General features: G+C 36.8%; 1 protein-coding gene across 1 annotated transcript in view; it reads left to right on the plus strand.

The window, feature by feature from the left end:
• CFAP43 (cilia and flagella associated protein 43) overlaps nt 1-18,427 on the plus strand; it is a 105,437-nt gene that overhangs the window by 1,762 nt on the left and 85,248 nt on the right. Inside the window, exons 2-5 of the mRNA XM_040624397.1 lie at nt 2,431-2,684; nt 6,818-6,914; nt 9,905-10,072; nt 13,177-13,327. Of these exons, the coding sequence (XP_040480331.1) occupies nt 2,431-2,684; nt 6,818-6,914; nt 9,905-10,072; nt 13,177-13,327 (670 nt within the window). The remainder of the gene's footprint in view (nt 1-2,430; nt 2,685-6,817; nt 6,915-9,904; nt 10,073-13,176; nt 13,328-18,427) is intronic.

Consider the following 18,427-nt stretch of genomic DNA (forward strand, 5'->3'; position numbering starts at 1 on the left):
CCCCCCCCCCCCCAAGTTAGGGCCGTCTATCCCTTCCTTCTAACTACTGTCCGCTAACTTTGGAATTATTTGCACTTTTAGTGGTCTTTGAAAAGCATAAAGAGCTGCACAGATAAAAAGGGTATTTCTTTGCTTCCACATTTTAGGGTTTTTTACAGTATCTTCCACCGGTCCCGCCTCTACTCTCCAGGCTCTGGAAGTCTCTCACCAAACTAGTGCCCTCTTTCCTTCCCCACCGTCTTTAAGCATAAATTTAGTATTTTTTAATAATAATTTTTTATTATGTTATGTTAGTCACCATATAGTACATCCCAAGTTTTTGATGTAAAGTTCCATGATTCATTACTTGGGTATAACACCCAGTGCATCATGCAATACGTTTCCTCCTTAATACCCATCACTAGCCTATCCCATTCCCCCACCCACCTCCCCTCTAAAGCCCTCAGTTTGTGTCTCAGAGATCATAGTCTCTCATGCTTCATTCCCCCTTCTGATTACCCCCCTTTCTTTATCCCTTTCATCTCCTACCAATCTTCCTAGTTCTTATGTTCCATAGATGAGAGAAACCATATAATTGTCTTTCTCTGCTTGACTTATTTCACTTAGCATTATCTCCTCCAGTGCTGTCCATGTTGCAGCAAATGTTGTGATATCATTCTTTTTGATCACTGAGTAATATTTCATTGTATATATGGACCACATATTCTTAATCCAGTCATCTGTTGAAGGGCATCTCGGCTCTTTCCATGATTTAGCTATTGTGGACAATGCTGCTATGAACATTGGGGTGCATATGGCCCTTCTTTTCACTATGTCTGTATCTTTGGGATAAATACCCAATAGTGCAATGGCTGGATCATAGGGTAGCTCAATTTTTAACTTTTTAAGGAACCTCCACATTGTTTTCCAAAGTGGCTGTACCAACTTGCGTTCCCACCAACAATGTAAGAGGGATCCCCTTTCTCCACATCCTCTCCAACATTTGCTGTTTCTTGCCTTGTCAATTTTTGCCATTCTAACTGGCGTAAGGTGGTATCTCAATGTGGTTTTGATTTGAATTTCCCTGATGGCTAATGATTTTGAACATTTTTTCATGTGTCTGTTAGTCATTTGTATGTTTTCACTGGAAAAGCGTCTGTTCATATCTTCTGCCTATCTTTTGATTTGATAATTTGTTTCACGTGTATTGAGTTTGAGAAGTTCTTTGTAGATCTTGGATACCAGTCTTTTATTTGTAGTGTCATTTGCAAATATCTTCTCCCATTCCTTGGGCTGCCTCTTAGTTTTTTTGACTGTTTCCTTGGCTGTACAGAAGCTTTTTATCTTGATGAAGTCCCACAAGTTCATTTTTTTCTTTTGTTTCTCTTGCCTTTGGAGATGTGTCACGAAAAAAGTTGCTGTGGCTGATGTCAAAGAGGTTGCTGCCTATGTTCTCCTCTAGGATTATGATGGATTCCTGTCTCACATCGAGGTCTTTCATCCATTTGGAGTTTATCTTTGTGTATGACTGTCTTTTTTCCACTGGATGTTTTTTCCTGCTTTATCAAGGATTAGTTGCCCAAAGAGCCGAGGGTCCATTTCTGGGTTCTCTATTCTGTTCCATTGGTCTATGTGTCTGTTTTTGTGCCAGTACCATGCTGTCTTTGGTATTTTGATCGGGATGGCACTGAAAGTGTAGATTGTTCTGGGTAGCGTAGACATTTTAACTATATTTATTCTTCCGATCCATGAGCATGGAATATTTTTGCATCTTTTTGTGTCTTCTTCAGTGTCTTTCAAGAGTGATTTGTAGTTTCTAGAATATAGATCCTTTTAAAACTTATTTTTAAAATCAAAACTAAAGATAATAGAATGGCCCAGGATACACTCTGTTTTCTATTAGATCAAGCTCTTTTCTCTCTCTGTTTTTTTTTTTTTTTTAATTTGACAGAGATAGAGACAGCTAGCGAGAGAGGGAACACAAGCAGGGGGAGTGGGAGAGGAAGAAGCAGGCTCACAGAGGAGGAGCCTGATGTGGGGCTCGATCCCACAACGCTGGGATCACACCCTGAGCTGAAGGCAGACGCTCAACCACCGTGCCACCCAGGCGCCCCACTCTCTCTGTTGTTTTTACTTTTTCTTTTCCAAGTGTTCAACAACCCAGAAATCCTTCTGAGACTTTCTCAGGTTTGATAAGAGGATTTGCTTCACTGAAAAAGGTCTCTGAAGAAGGCTTTTAAGACCTAAGACTAAATTTCTATAGTGCCTGGACTCAATCTGGTCTCACAGCCAGCATATGTGTTCTTTTATGTTAGAAATTGTTTTGGGCAGAAAGGGGGTGAAAATGGAATAGATGTGTTTCAAATATTTTGATGCCTTTTTGTTTGCTTTGTTTAAAAAAAAAGTATTTGAAATGTGTTATATTGATGGTGACATATTTTTTTCTCAAAGATGGGTCCAAGGATTCCCTAAGCAGAACGTTCATTTTATCAACAACAGCACCATCTGCTATCCGTGTGGGAATTTTGTAATATTTATTAATATTGAAACCAAGAAAAAGACTGTACTCCAGTGTATGAATGGAATTGTGGGTGTCGTGGCAACTAATATTCCTTATGAAGTTGTGGCTTTTTCTGACCGGAGGCTAAGACCACTCATCTACATATACAACTTTCCTGGATTGACCAGAAGGAACAAATTAAAAGGTAAGCTACAAAGCTCTTCATTTGCCGTAACTGAAGGATTTCGTTATGTGACCAAATCTAGTTCTTATAAATGAAGGGTGTTTTATGTTTATTTTGGTTTTTCATAATACTCAATTTTAAAGAAGGAATCAGGCTGAGCACAGAGAATTTCATTAAGTGGGCTACAGCCTGTGCTCGAAGTCTGTTTACCTTCAACATTGGCGTCACCTAGGAGGCCTGTTATAAATGCAGAAATGGCTCCCATCCCAGACCTAGTGGATCAGAATCTGCATTTTAACAAGATTCCCTGGGTGATTCATACATGCATTAAACTTGGGAAGCACTGGGCTAGAAGACTATTACAGCACTAAATGCAGTTTAGTGCTTTTTCAGAACACTTTTTTTCTTTTCTAAGGATTTATTGAAAATCCAAGTAAATTGATATCATACAAGTTCTAAAGTCTCTGAGCCTCAATTTCCTTAGGTGTGGGGGTAATGGTAGGATCTACTGTTAAGGCTGTAATGCTAATAAATGAAATTATATATGTGTATATATATTTGATATATCAATTATATATGTCATGTTGACACATATATAACTGATATGTCAGTGTGACACACACACATATAATATGTCAATCACTGTTACCCACCATTTATTATTATTGACTTACTCATAGATGTAGCTGACCCACAGTGGGCTGCTGCACATGATTCCCTCCTTTAACACATCATGGATAGAAAGCTCAGGAGAGCTTGAGGCTGGTCTTAGTTATTTAGGCTTATGGGTCAAATAAGTCTTTGGGTTAAGCCAGGGAGTTTATCTATAATTTATGACATTTTATTTGTGGGGAAATTTGTCTTCTCAACATATTAAAAATAACTTTTAAGGTGTAACCTGTTCATGCATTGGTAACTGTCTATATGGACTGTAATTACTGTTCATCTTTAAAATTTCCTCTGTTTGCTTATTTGACTATAGTCCTGCCAAAGTAATTAAAAGTTAATTCAAACCAGTAGCCAACATTTATATTAAATAATGAAACTCTAAAGGCATTCGCAATAAAATGATGACTAAGTCATCAAGGATACCTGTTGTTACCACAGTTATTTAGTATCAACCTGGAATTTCTAGCCAATGCAATAAAATATAGAACAGTAAAAGTATAGCTATGGAAAAAGAGATTATGGGTAATACAATAGTTTACTAGGACTAATGAAAGAATTCTGTAAGATGCTGGCTTCAAAATACGCACACAATTAGAAGATTTAAGTACTTAGAAATGATTCAGGAAGAAATGTGAGTGACCTCAGTGACTAAACTACAATAATATAATTGATTTAAAATATTTAAGTATATACAGACATATTCCTGGATGGAAAGCCCAGTTATTATATAGTTCTTCACAGAAAATAATTCCTAAGTTTATCACGTTTTAGAGAGCAAGGAGGACTTAAATGATGTCCAAGTTCACCTAGAAGAACAAAAAGTAGAGAATAGAAATAATTGGAAGGAGAATGATGGTAAGACAGTGGGTCCTTTTAATATTATGCTACAGTGATTAAGAGTGTGGTATTGGTGCAGGGATCACCATATCAGTGGAAGAATTGAAGACTGTGGACAAGCTCGAATACATAAAAGCTGAGTATACTTTCCCCTCCTCCCCAAAATAGATAATATAGATTATATAACAATTTAACAATGATGTTAAGAAAACTATTTGAGGGGAGCCTGGCTGGCTCAGTTGGTGGAACATCCGACTCTTAATCTCGGGGTCATGAGTTTGATTCCTCCCTTGGGTGTAGAGATTACTTAAATAAATAAACCTTAAAAAAAACCAATTTGAACAAAAGTATCAACTTGGATATTCATGTTATACTGTACATCAAAACATGTATCAGACAAAAATAAGAGTTCAATATAAAGAGCAAACCCATTTGAAAAGTAGAAAGTTTGGTAGAGTATTGAAATTATTTCAGGATGGGTAAGAACTTTTCACAGAAAGGAAAAAATTAAAAATAGAAAAAAATTGGCATAATTTGATTACATACAAATTTAAAAATTAAGAACATCAAAAATACCATGAAAAATTAATAGGCAAAAAATAAACTGAGGAAGATATTTGGAACAAATATGATCAAGTATTTTCAGAGTGTTTATGAAACAATAAGAAAAAAACCAAATGTCCCATTAGAACAGTGGAAAAAGTAACTGCCCAAAGCACAAAACCACAGATGACCACAATCATCAAAAATATTCTATCTCAGTATTCACTTAAAAACTTGATGTTTGAACCAAGATGAGGTTTTTCTGCTTATCAAGATCATGATTTTTTAAAGCTGGTAACTGCTAGGCAGAGTGCAGTGGAATTGGTAGCGCACTTTCTTGCTGAAGGTGGGAATGATTTTTTTTTCTTCCATGTTTTTATTTAAATTCAAGTTAGTTGCCCTATAGTGTAGTTTTGGTTTCAGGAGTAGAATTTAGTGATTCATCACTTACATACAGCACCTTGTACTCATCACAGCAAGTGCCCTCCTTAATGCCCATCACCCATTTAGCCCATCCTCCCAAGGTGTGAATAATTGATACAATCTTTCTGGGAAATAAATATTACCATATTTGACCCAGTTAAAGTCAGTTGAACTAGAATTGAACTAGAATTCAATTTGAAGGAAATCAGAAATACAGTTCAAAGATTTGTATGCATAGGAGTTAAAAGCACTGTCATAATAGAAGATTGGAAACTTCCTACATCTCCAGTAATATGAATATGGTTAAATAAGTTAAAACATCTCATAAAGGAGTATTATATGAACATTAAAAATCACATTTTTAAGAATTATTAATGATAAAATGCTCAATATAATGTAAACAATAGGAGTAACACTGTATGACCTGTCTTGTAAATGAATTGTTATATATAATATTTAATCCATGATTGTTATAGCTATGAAAAGCAACATTTTTTTTCAAAGTTATATTTAAACAAAAAATGTATATTTACATGTAAGCACAGACAAAAATACCAAAAATTTGCCAAATTTGGTAGAGAGATTACAGAGGATATATTTTCTTGTAAAGCTTTTTGTGTGTGTGTGTTCAAATACCATGTATTTTTTAAATTGAAAATAGTAAATAAAATATAAAATTAATAATCTTAAGTTATGCGAGGAAATGTCTATAGGAGGGATAGCAAATTATTCTATCGAGGTCTCTATCCCATAGAAAAATTTTTATTTTTGCATTGAATGCTCAATGAATACAAATTTTCTATGTTGAGCAGACTATGCTAAATGAATTCAATAAATGATGAAGTTTAGCATTTTATTGTGGTCAGTTAAAATGAGAAGAGCAAAAAAGCAGGAAACGATCTTAAAAGTACAGAGAACTAGCAACAGAGACATGAATGTCAAAAGACAGACATGGAAGAAGGCAGAGCTGGTACCTATGGAACCACACTGAAGAATAGCAGATAGAGGGGAAATCAAATCTTCATATGAAGGAGGGCAGGAGCATCCTCACCATGCACATTTTAAACATGTTGTTACTAAGACTTTTAAAGTTCTGTTTCATGTCTTCAACTACAGGGACAAATGAGAAAGAACTTTTTATAGTTGTTCCAAGAAATGGAAGATACTAAGCAGAGGGCCAGCTGTAGCCCAAGGTATAGAGATCTGGAAGTAATCTAGAATGATTACAACCTCCCAAAGTATTTAAAGTTGTTTGAATAACTTTTCAAATTACAATGTTTCATATATTTATGGAATATATAATCCTTCTTGCGTCATTTCAAATCACATGGTACAGTATGCTCAGTTTTAATTGAAGTCTAGAGACAGTGACCTAATGGTCTTAATTCAGTTTAATATCTTTAAATTTTTTTTTTTTTAAGTAATCTCTATGCCCAACATGGGGCTTGAACTCACAACCCCGAGATCAGAGTCACATGCGCTACCAACTCTAATGTCTTTAAAAAGAAGACCCTTAACTTTGCTCTCAGCTTTCTGTTCATAGTCTTAGAAATCAGCTAGGAGATCTGTTATTCCAAGAGCTAAATGCTTTTGAAATGTGAATATCATTAGATAAAAGAAATAAATTGTAAGACTGGTTAATCTGAACATGATAAAGCCTTGTAATGACTTTTTTATTTTAGGCAACATTCTTCTGGACTACACTTTACTTTCATTCAGTTACTGTGGCACCTACCTGGCTAGTTACTCCTCTCTCCCAGAATTTGAACTAGCCGTTTGGTAAGTTACAGCATGCTGCAGAATTCCTTTCATTGGATAACATTTTAATCTTGTCCTTCTGGATTGTATCAAAAGATATAGATGTGAAAAATCTGGAACAAGTTAAAAATGGAAGGAATAGAAGTCCTGATCAGAAGGTTTAATATAGTTGCTACTTCTAGGCATAAAATTTGCAGGGCAAAAGCTGTATGAAAGCAAAATTATCTTTTTGTTGATGTGTTATAATATTTCCTCTGTTGGGTAAAGAATAATAAGTGTATAAAGTTTCATCTTTCCTTCAAATAAATGGTAGCTTTGAGTGGTTTGCCTGTTTTCCATTAATGATGAAATTAAGATGTACTCTCTATTAGAGCTAAGTTGGGAGTAATTATATGTTAGAACAGTTATATGTTCAGAGAGAATGGAACATTAGAGAATGGAACATTACACCACATTTGCCAACTGTATAGGAAATACCTGTGGATAAGACACATCTGTGGTCTTTGCTGGGTCATTTCATAGGACCAACCTCAAAGCTGTACTCACTCTTCCATATATAATATAAACTCCTTCAGCGGTGTGGTGGGGGGGAGTTTTTCTTTTAAGGGGAAGTACAAACTGTTTTAGGAATGATTGAAGATATACCGTACACACCAGCATTTCTTACCCAAAAATATAATAATCTAGGTTCAGAGAACCACATTTAGTTTATGCAATTTCTTTTTTAAAAAACAGCTTTAATTGAAGCATAATTGACATATTAAAAAACTGCCCGTGTATAAAGAATATCATTTGGTAAGTTTTGACTTGTGTACACACCCATGAAACCATCACCATAATTAAGATAATAAATATATCTATCACTCCAAAGTTTCCTTGTACCTCTTTCTTTCTTTCTTTTTTTTTTTTTTTTAAAGATATTTATTTGACAGAGAGAGAGACAGCCAGTGAGAGAGGGAACACAAGCAGGGCTAGAGGAAGAAGCAAGTTCCCGGTGGAGCAGGGAGCCCGATGTGGGGCTCGATCCCAGGCCCTGGGCCGAAGGCAGACACTTAACGACTGAGCCACCCAGGAGCCCCTCCTTGTACCCCTTTCTGATCCTTCCTTATTGGCCTTGCCACACACACCCTTACACCATCCCTGCCCCATCCCTCAGCCCCTGCCCCCAGGCAGTCATTGATGTGTTTTCTATCACTCTGGATTTGTTTGCATTTTCTAGGCTTTTATGTCCAGGGAGTCATCCATTATGGACTCTTTTTTTTTTTTTTTTGTCTGTCTTTTATGCTGCATAATTACTTTTTTCATGCAACATAATTATTTTGAAATTCTCTTTTGCTGCCATATGTAGTAGTTCATTCCTTTCTATTTCATGGACTGAATATACCAGTTTGTTTATTCACTCACCTACTCATGGATAGATTAGTTTGCCGGGGCTGCCATTAACAAAGTACCACAAACCGAATGGCTGAAACAACAGAAATTTATTGTCTTACAGTTCTGGAGGCTAGAAGTCTAAGATCAAGGTGTAAGCAGGGTTGGTTTCTTCCAAGGGCTACGAGGGAGAATCTGTTCCAGGTCTTTCTCCTTGGCTTGTGAATAACTGTATTCATGTTCAAATGGTGTTCTGCTTGTATTTAGATCAGTCTCCAAATTTCTCCTTTGCATTTATAAGGATGCTCATCCTACTGGAATAGGTCCACACTAAATGACCTCATTTAAGTTAGGAAAGACCCTATTTCCAAATACAGTCACATTCTGAGGTACTGAAGGTTAGGACATCAACATATAAATCTGGGGGAGGACACAATTCAACCTGTAACAGTACTTAAAGCATGAGTAGGACCAACCTGTGAAGAAGATAAGGAAGAGGATTCTAAGCAGAGGAAAGGCACATGCAAATGCTCTGAGGTCAGAGAAAATATGGCAGATTTGAAGATTTGATTAAGAGATCATAATGATGGCAACCAGAGATTAGCCATGAGAGGCAAATACCTAGAAGTGCAATTTCTGGGTTGTAGGATAGGTCTATTTTTGACTTCCTAAGGAAGCTCCATATTGTTTTCCAGAGTGTCTGCACCAGTTTGCATTCCCACCAACAGTATAAGAGTGTTCCCCCTTCACCGCATCCTCACCAACACCTTGTTGTTTCCTGAGTTGTTTAAATTTTAGCCATTCTGATTGGTGTGAGGTGGTATCTCATTATGGTTTTGATTTGTATTTCCCTGATGCTGAATGATGTTGAGCATTTTCTCATGTGTTTGTTGGCCATTTGTATGTTTTCTTTGAAGAAATGTCTGTTCATGTCTTCTGCCCATTTCTTGATTGGATTATTCTTTGGGTGTCGAGTTTGGTAAGTTCTTTATAGATTCTGGATACTAGCCCTTTATCTGATAAGACATTCACAAATATCTTCTCCCATTCTGTCGGTTGTCTTTTGGTTTTGTCAACTGTTTTTCTTTTTGCTGTGGAAAAGCTTTTTATCTTGATGAAGTCCCAGTAGTTCATCTTTGCCTCTGTTTCCCTTGCCTTTGGAGACATGTCTAGCAAGAAGTTGCTGTGGCCGAGGTCAAAGAGATTGCTGCCTGTGTTCTCCTCTGGGATTTAATGGATTCCTGTCTCACACTTAGGTCTTTCATCCATTTTGAGTCTATTTTTGTGTATGGTGTAAGGAAATGGTGTAAGGTTCATTTTCTGCATGTGGCTGTCCAGTTTTCTCAATACCATATGTTGAAGAGACTCTCTTCTTTTCCATTGGATATTCTTTCCTGCTTTGTCAAAGATTAGTTGAGATGGAGTAATATTTTTAAAACCCATAATTATTTTGCTTCTTAGAAGGGTATAATGATAAGCATAATTATTAATAAATTTGATACTTAACATCATGGACTAAATAAATTATATTGTGAATTAAGACTCAGTTTATGTAAATTGTTTTCAAATAATTAGATAAATGTTCTCAAGATGTGAAATTCAAATGAATTATTTTTTATAAAACATAATTTCCCTCTAAGGAACTGGGAATTAGGTGTCATTTTGTGCAAGAAGTCACAACCTGGTATGGATGTAAGCCAGATGACTTTTAACCCTATGAACTGGCACCAGCTGTGCTTATCAAGTCCAAGTGCGGTGACTGTGTGGACCATTGAGAGAAGTAATCAGGAGCATCATCTCAAAGCAAAGTAAGAGACTGTCTCACTACACGGCAAAGTGGTGGTTTTAGTTTGCATTCCTGTAATGTGATTGCATCAATTCAATGAATTAACTGGCTTTATATGTACATACTAAACATCTTATGTTATAACATCTTTCAACATATATAATTACCTTGCAGTGGTTGCTTGCATTTTGAAAGGATTCTTTATGACTTGATTTCTCTCTCTTTTTTTAAAATTTTATTTATTTATTTGACAGAGGAGAGCACAAGCAGGGGGAGTGGCAGGCAGAGGGAGAGGGAGAAGCAGGCTCCCCACTGAGCAGGGAGCCCAACGCAGGGCTCCATCCCAGGACTCTGGGATCATGACCCGAGTGGAAGGCAGATGCTTAACCAACTGAGCCACCCAGGCACCCCATATGACTTAACTTCTCAATGAGTTTCTTTTGTTTTGTTTTCTTTTCTTTTGTTTTCTTTTCTTTTCTTTTCTTTTTTTAAGATTTTATTTATTGGACAGAGAGAGATAGGGAGAGAGGGAACACAAGCAGGGGGAGCATGAGAGGGAGAAGCAGGCTTCCTGNNAGCCCTATGTGGGGCTCGATCCCAGAACCCTGGGATCATCACCTGAGCCAAAGGCAGCCACTTAACGATTGAGTCACCCAGGTGCCCCAAATGAGTTTCTTTTAAATATCAAGTCGTCCTCAAACTTTTCCCAACATGGTTTAATTTACCAGAATTTGATTTGCTCTTGGTATTTCAAAACATGCCTATTTATAGAAAGGATAGTTATGAATTTTGATCCTATTACTTTGATGCCCAATTGGAATCTCAAAAATAAAAAACTTTTAGATATAGAAAGCATATAGATTATTCCTTCAGCCACATGATCTATAAACAGAAGGGTAGTTGCATATAGTGGGGTCATGGGAGTTACTTGCTTAAATAGAACTGGGTCAAAAAGAAATTTTATGACCAGTGTCCTGGTGATTGATGATAATGGTGTGTTTGTTAAAGAGAGTTCAAAGACTCAAGGTGTCTCTAAACTGACCATTCTCAGTGTATTCCACAAAGTTAAAGACTACATTGATATTGGACATGTATATCCTTGAAATTGCAATTTTTGAAAAGTTGCCTTCTTAAGAAAAATGTAAAGTTGTCTAACTGGAGAACCCTAAAAAAGACACCTTCTTTTGGTCAGTACTCTTTGTGTCTTAATTTCTTTTTTATAAGAACCCAGTGAATACTCAAATCTGTCTCTAGGCAGAGACATTCATAAAATGGGTAATGTTTCTATCTTATCCTTGCCAGGTGGGCAAATAATTTATCCCAGCCTTCTCTCCTTTTGCTTGCCTTGAATATTCTCCTCTAGTTGTGAATGTTGAGTTGTGATTTTTCTATAAGCAACTAAAGTGAGAGGCAAAGTGAGTGGATTGTCCTGGTTTAGAAAGCAAGCATTATTAGAAAACACTCAAGACTTAATTCTGAATAGTAGATACTGTTTTTACATGATAGTTTTAAAAAATTATTTATCATACATAAAACATAACCAAGGAAAATTTGAATTTAATGCATAAAGATGTGAATTCTTCAAACACCCCTTTATAACCATATTATGGGTTAAAAGTAGACATATGGTAGATTTGAAAATGAAATTTTTTTAATAAAAAGATTTATTTATTTATTTGAGAGGGGAGGGATGGAGGAAGAAAGAGTCTTAAGCAGACTTCACATTGAGCACAGAGCCAGACTCAGGGCTCGATCTCTCAACCCTGAGACCAGGACCTGAGCTGAAACCAAGACTCAGATGCTTAACTGACTGCACCACCCAGGTGCCCCCAAAATGAATTCTTGTTATCAGAGGTTGCAAAGGTAGCTGAATACAACCTACATATACAGATGGTCCTTGACTTAGGATGGTTCCACTTAAGATTTTTCAACTTTAGGGTGATGCCAACATGATACACATTCAGTAGAAACTGTATTTCAAATTTTGAATTTTGACCTTTTCCCAGGCTAGAGATAGGTGTTATAATACTCTCCCGTGATGCTAAGCAGTGGCAGCTGCAGCTTCCCATCAGCCACGTGGTCAGAGGGTAAACAGCCTATACACTGACAATCATTCTATAACTTTACAACCATTCTGTTTTTTATCTTCATTATAGTATTCAATAAATTACTTGCGATAGTCAATGCTTTATTATAAAATAGGCTTTGTGTTAGATGATTGTGTCCAACTGTGAGTTGGCAACTAATGCAGTTTGCCCAACTAATTAAGTGTTCTGAGCACATTTATGGTAGGGCTAGGCTAAGCTATGATGTTCAGTAGGTTAGGGGTATTAAATGCATTTTGACTTAGGATATTTTGAACTTATGAGGGGTTTATTGGGACATCACCCCATCATAAACCAAGGAAGATCTATATGTTTATTTTGGCCCACATTGATTTTTATTTGAACTAATTGTCAAATTTTAACATTTGAGAGATTTCTCATAAATATCCAGATAATGATAGTTTCTTGAAATTTTGGAACCAGAATTCTCAACAAACCCTCTTGGCTGGAACTGAGTGGCACCTATAACACCTTTAGGAGGGAACACACTTTCCCATTTGCTACAGTCCCCCACCTGGCCACAGCTCATTTGCCTGGTCCTGCCAGTGTTCAAACGTGTAATTCCTGGGGCTCCTGGGTGGCTCAATCGTTAAGCATCTGCCTTCGGCTCAGGGCGTGATCCCAGAGTCCTGGGATCGAGTCCCACATCGGGCTCCCTGCTCCGCTGGGAAGCCTGCTTCTTCCTCTCCCACTCCCCCTGCTTGTGTTCCCTCCCTCTCTGGCTGTGTCTCTCTCTGTCACATAAATAAATAAAATCTTAAAAAAAAATGTATAATTCCTGCTTTAGATATTAACTTTGAAAAATTTTGAAAATTCCTATGTACTTAATTTATAACTGCACTATTGTCCTTTTGTGATATATATTTTTAAATTTACTCTTTGGCATTTATCTCATTTGTTTACTTGTTTGTTTTTTAAAAGTTACAATACCTCCCCACCTTGTTTATCACCAACATGTAGTAGTTATATCAGCGACTAGTTTTTGTTCATCTGATTATTCTAATTTCTCTTTTTTCTAAAGGTCAATAAAACTACCTATGGAAGATGGGTCATTTTTTAATGAAACAGATGTCATTTTCCCCACCTCATTGCCCAAGGATCTTATCTATGGACCTGTGCTCCCAGTGTCAGCCATTGCTGGGCTAGTAGGAGAAGAGGCAGAAACTTTCAGGGTAATTACCTGGCACCTCCTCCTGTTTGCTTATTTGATTCTCAAAATCATCCCTTGAGACATGCAGGATAGAGAGGGTCATCCTGGTTTGCAATACAGATTAGCCCTGGAGATGACAAGAGATGAAGGCTCTGTAGTTTCGAGTTTGGTTAACTGGAAGGATGGCACTGATAACGGAAAGAGGGAGCCCAGACCTGATTTCAGTTTTGGACATACTGAATTTGGGGTTATAGATGCCAGGTGGAAGTTGGGCAAGCGGACCTATTGCGGGGGTGGAGAAGGTAGGGTTGAAGACACCGATACCAGAGTCATTACCACAGAAGGGTTAGTGGAGCACTGGAGTGGGGGAGGGATGATAGAAAGGAGAGTCAGGGTGTCAGGGGAGAGAGCCAGAGAGGAAACTGATTTGCCAAGAATCGAGAGTTAGAAGATGACTCTGACAAGGAACACAGGAGTAGGAACAAATCCAGGAGAGAAGGTGGCGGCCATGGAAAATAGTGGAAGAAAGTTTCAAACGGGAGTTTGTTAACAGCTACACACTCACTCATTCAATATATTTATCAAGCTCCTCCTGTGTGGCCGGCACTGTCTTAGGCAGTGGGATCACATGATGACCAACCAGGCATAACCCCTACCCTTGGAGCTTACATTGTATCAGGGAGACAGCAACAACACCACCACCACCAAAAGTAAAGACATACATTAAATCATTGCAAAATGTGATAATTGTAGTAATGGGATAAATGGGAGGAGGGTGGAAGTGAGGAAGAGATTAACATATGTTGGTCAAGGAAGGCCGCTGGGGAGACAACACATACCCTAAGATTTGAAGGACAAGGAGGCTCAGTGCTACAAATAGGGTCAAGAGTGTTCAGGTAGAGGGTGCTGTATGTGCAAAGGCCCTGGGGGAAAGAAATCTGTGTATTTGAGGAACCAAGAAAACCTGTGATGGCTGCAGCTTAGTAAACGAGGGGGAGGTGCAGGTATAGGTCAAGGGTAGGCAGGGAGCAGAGAGAGCACAGGCAAGTCCTTTGGGAAACTGTGAGGAGCTTGATTCTGCTCAGCCTCTTCAACTTCTGTTATGCTAATATTTGTGTTAAAACTCCAAGCCAAGGATGAAGGAAGTAGAAGCTCCCAAATATTTTGGCCACTGCAGAGAATTAAGCTATAGATGTTAAAAATAACTCAGTGTGGTAATTAGTTTATTAAAAATTTCTGGCAAGCAAGAGAAAAGGTTGTGTCTGCTCTTAGTATTTCCTCTACAGGATGATCATTGTTCGCTTTTTAAATACAGACAATGACCAATTCCTTTTGATAGCACAAATCCTAGCCTTAGAAACACCACCACACTCAGCCACAATGGGGCAGCAAAGTAAATACAAGCAGATCAGCTATCAAGGTTTACAACATGAAAAAAAAAGCTTCTGTGTTTAGTATTTGATGCCTACGAACCCACATTTTCAACTATCTAGAATCTTTTCTTCCGCCGTATATTTCTGTAGGAGCCCTCATCTTTCACATTTTGCACAACAGGTTGAACCCCACATAAAATACGTAAAATTAAGGCATCTGTCTTTGTCATTTGAAAAATGCTATGAAATGCCTTCTTTAAATACTTAAATATGGAGTCACCATTTTTAAAAATGCTCATAATAAACAGACATCTTTGTTTCCTAGGACTTTTGTAATCAGTGCATTTTAACCTTTTTCTGAAAACAAATTTAATACTAAAGTTCTACATTTTAAAATCACATGGGGAATGTTAATAAAGCCATATACTTTATTTTTACATTAGAAATTAATTTTTCCAATATTTTTTTCATCTTATAGATAAGTAAGGTGAGGAAAATAGCGAAAACATTGATTAATGTCTATACAGTGAGTGAAAGCATAACCAAAAATAGATCTCAAATGTCTCGATTCTATTCCTTCCTTTGAATGACATTTCATGTGACCTGTGTACCAACCAATGGCAGAGAAATCAGTAATGAACTGATCTACATAACAGTCTTAAAAATTAACAGGTTATGGACTTTTACAAAATTACAAACATTAAATACTCCCATTATGTCTCGTAGCTAACACTATAGCACGCTATAGGCCTTTAAATAGGCCTGCGTCGCATTACACAACTTGTTTAAGGCATGGGAAACAGTATCTAGCGGTCGCATGGGGGAATCAAAGGCAGATGTTATCTGGACAGAAACTGGATCCAAGATAATGAATTTAATCTCAAGTGTCCAGTTTTCTTTTTCCATCTACCTTTTTTTTTTTTTTAAACAGAATTCACTAAATAGGAATTCCTTTTATAAACTGAAGTATTCTGAAACATATTTGGATACTTGCATTTTTTAAAGCAATAATATTAAGTTGGATTCTAATTTTTCATGTTTGGTCTTCAAGTGATCAAATGTTTGATTTATGATTCCAGAGAGCTAAACAATGAGGTGGTGTTATCAACAAATATTTTAAAATAGTACTATTGGCACATTTTTCTTTTAAAATTTTTAGAATTAAAAATTATTGCTTCTGTTCACATGATGCATGTTATATCACATTCATTTTTAAATGGCACAGAACTTATTTATTGATGAAAGAGAGTAATAGAAAGGTAAGCCCAGGTTTATCTTAAAGTAAGAAAAGTCAAACACAATACTAATTTAACATAATAAGGCCAGAAAAATCCAGTTTTAAATCTTCACCTTCTGTTGCATACACATAGATCCACTGGTGTGAGAACCAGATATGTGTGTTTTTTAAAAGATTTTTGAACCCATTGCCATAATGTAAGAGTCTGTCCCTTTGTGATATATAGCCTAAGGTTAGATGGCATCAAGACAACCCAAGAAACTTTTAAATAATGGTGATTAAATAATGCCGTTCGGTGAGTAACTCTTCCCTATGAGTCAGCTCTCAATTAGATACCACAAAAATGTCATTAATCAGCAGCAGTTTAATCCTTTTGGGTGGTTCCCCCCCCCCTTTTTTTTGGCCCATAGGGTGGCCAGGTTATTAATCAAGAATTTATTTTCTAACAATCCAAGGCTATGAGGGCATGAAATAGATCAATCATTGACCAAAGTCAAATATCCTTTTAAAAAATTATCATGGTGACTGCTGCTATGTATGATTTTTGTCTTAGTCATATTTCAGGGTCCATTCCAAATGATAATTCTCTCTCCACACTTCCTTCACTCCTCCAAGAAGAATGAAGTGCTTTCTCATCAATTCTCCCGCAATATTTAAACACCCCTTTGCTTAACCTACCATGTTTTCTGATTCTGATATTTGTTGATACTTCTTCTTCCCTCAACAAGTGATCATCCTATTGAGAAGAGGGATCCCTTAGGACTTGGCACAATGCCTGGTACATAACCAACATTCAATAAATGTTTGTTTAAATATCAATTACATAACAAATTTATATCTGTTGGGAATCTGGTAGAAATAATTACTTTGACAGCTCTGTACCTGCTTTACCTTGAATCTATGAACCAGTCCTAAATTAAAAGAGTAGTATATAATACATTATTCGAATAATTATTAGAAAGGTGGCTTGCATATATTGAGGAGTTTTTAAAGGAAAAATGTTTGTATAGAGTTGCAGTATTCCCCAACTTCTACTTTCCTTTTCTCCATAGCACTTTTCAACATATAATCTTCTATATATTTAACTTCTTAACTTATTTTTATTCTGTTTCCTCTCACCAGGATGTAAGCCCCATGAAGGCAGGGATTTTTTTGTCTGTTTTGTTCACTGCTACATTCCTCTGCCTAGAACAGTACCTAGAATGTAGTAAGTGTTCAATAAATATTTGTTAGATGAATGAAAAGGTGATCAAAAGAATGCGATAAACATGGAGCTCTCAAGGAATTTAAAAATTCTGTTAATTTGGCCAATAGCTTATTAAAAATGTTTTCTGTTCCAATGGGTGTAAGGATCCTAAAGAAAAAAGCATTATGTTATAGCTAATGTAATTCTAAGTAATGCTATAGCATAACAAAAAGCTTAGGTAGTACTAAATGTTATGTTCTCAATATAAATAAGTAAGTAAACTAGTATGTTTGACTTGTTTAAATAGAAAGGAAAGAGTGCTGTTATTATGATATTCTGAATTCAGAATTTTAATCAGTGCTGTGGGGAGCACATGCCCTAAAAAGCTGCCGCAGCTGCCTTGACCTCCAGGAAGGAGAACAGGTAGGCCTATACTTAAAAGGAGACCTGCTCCATGCTGACAAAGGGGGCCCTCCCCTGCCAGACATGAGTATTTAAGGCTCTAGGGGACATGCCACTGAGGTATTACAGTCTAAGGCAGAGATCAACAAGCCATGACAGGCTTTTGTTTGCCCCCAAGCTAAGAATGTTCTTTTACATTTTTTACAAAGGCGTTTAAAAATATAATAGGGATATGTGACAGAGACCTATGTGGTCCACAAAGCCTAAAATATTCAACTGCCTCTTCCTTTACAGGAAAAGTTTGCCTTAGATCCTTGTCCATATTATTTTTACTCCCCAAAGCCAACTTTTCTTTTAGGCACATTCCATAGATTTTGTGCATTTCTCTTTGAGTTTTCCATGGTATCAAAATCACATAGGATGTTTCATGAACCACATTAGAGAGGCCACCAGAATCAGGCAAGTGTCCTCTTCTCATTTCCCATAAAAGCTAACTAAGCTAAGGATCTAGGCCAATCTCTCCATAGACACTCAAGGAAAATCATATCCAACCCCCCTGCAGGATCAGGAGGGTGAAACATTGACGAAAGTCTTCCTCAAAAAGGGTGATTTTAGCTAGACAATGTCTTTCTTAGATTCAAGACACCAAAAAACTCTACGAAGAAACAGTGTAGAAGTTACTATTCAAAATTTTCATGAAAATCTGTGACACTAGAACTCCAAATGTACTGGCAAGACCATCTTATGTATTCTTACTGAATTAAAATAGAGATAAATGGAACAAGAATTCACTTAGCTCTTGGCAAATGGTGGGACTAATGAATGTATGTAGGTCCATAGTCATTTGTTTCTTTCTGGAAGTTATTCTGTTGGGTATTTCTCTGGCTCTTAAACCATGCATGCTGTCTTAATACAGGGTTTCTA

The sequence above is a fragment of the Ursus maritimus genome, unplaced genomic scaffold, assembly GCF_017311325.1.
Source record: "Ursus maritimus isolate PB19 unplaced genomic scaffold, ASM1731132v1 scaffold_7, whole genome shotgun sequence".
NCBI lineage: Eukaryota > Metazoa > Chordata > Mammalia > Carnivora > Ursidae > Ursus > Ursus maritimus.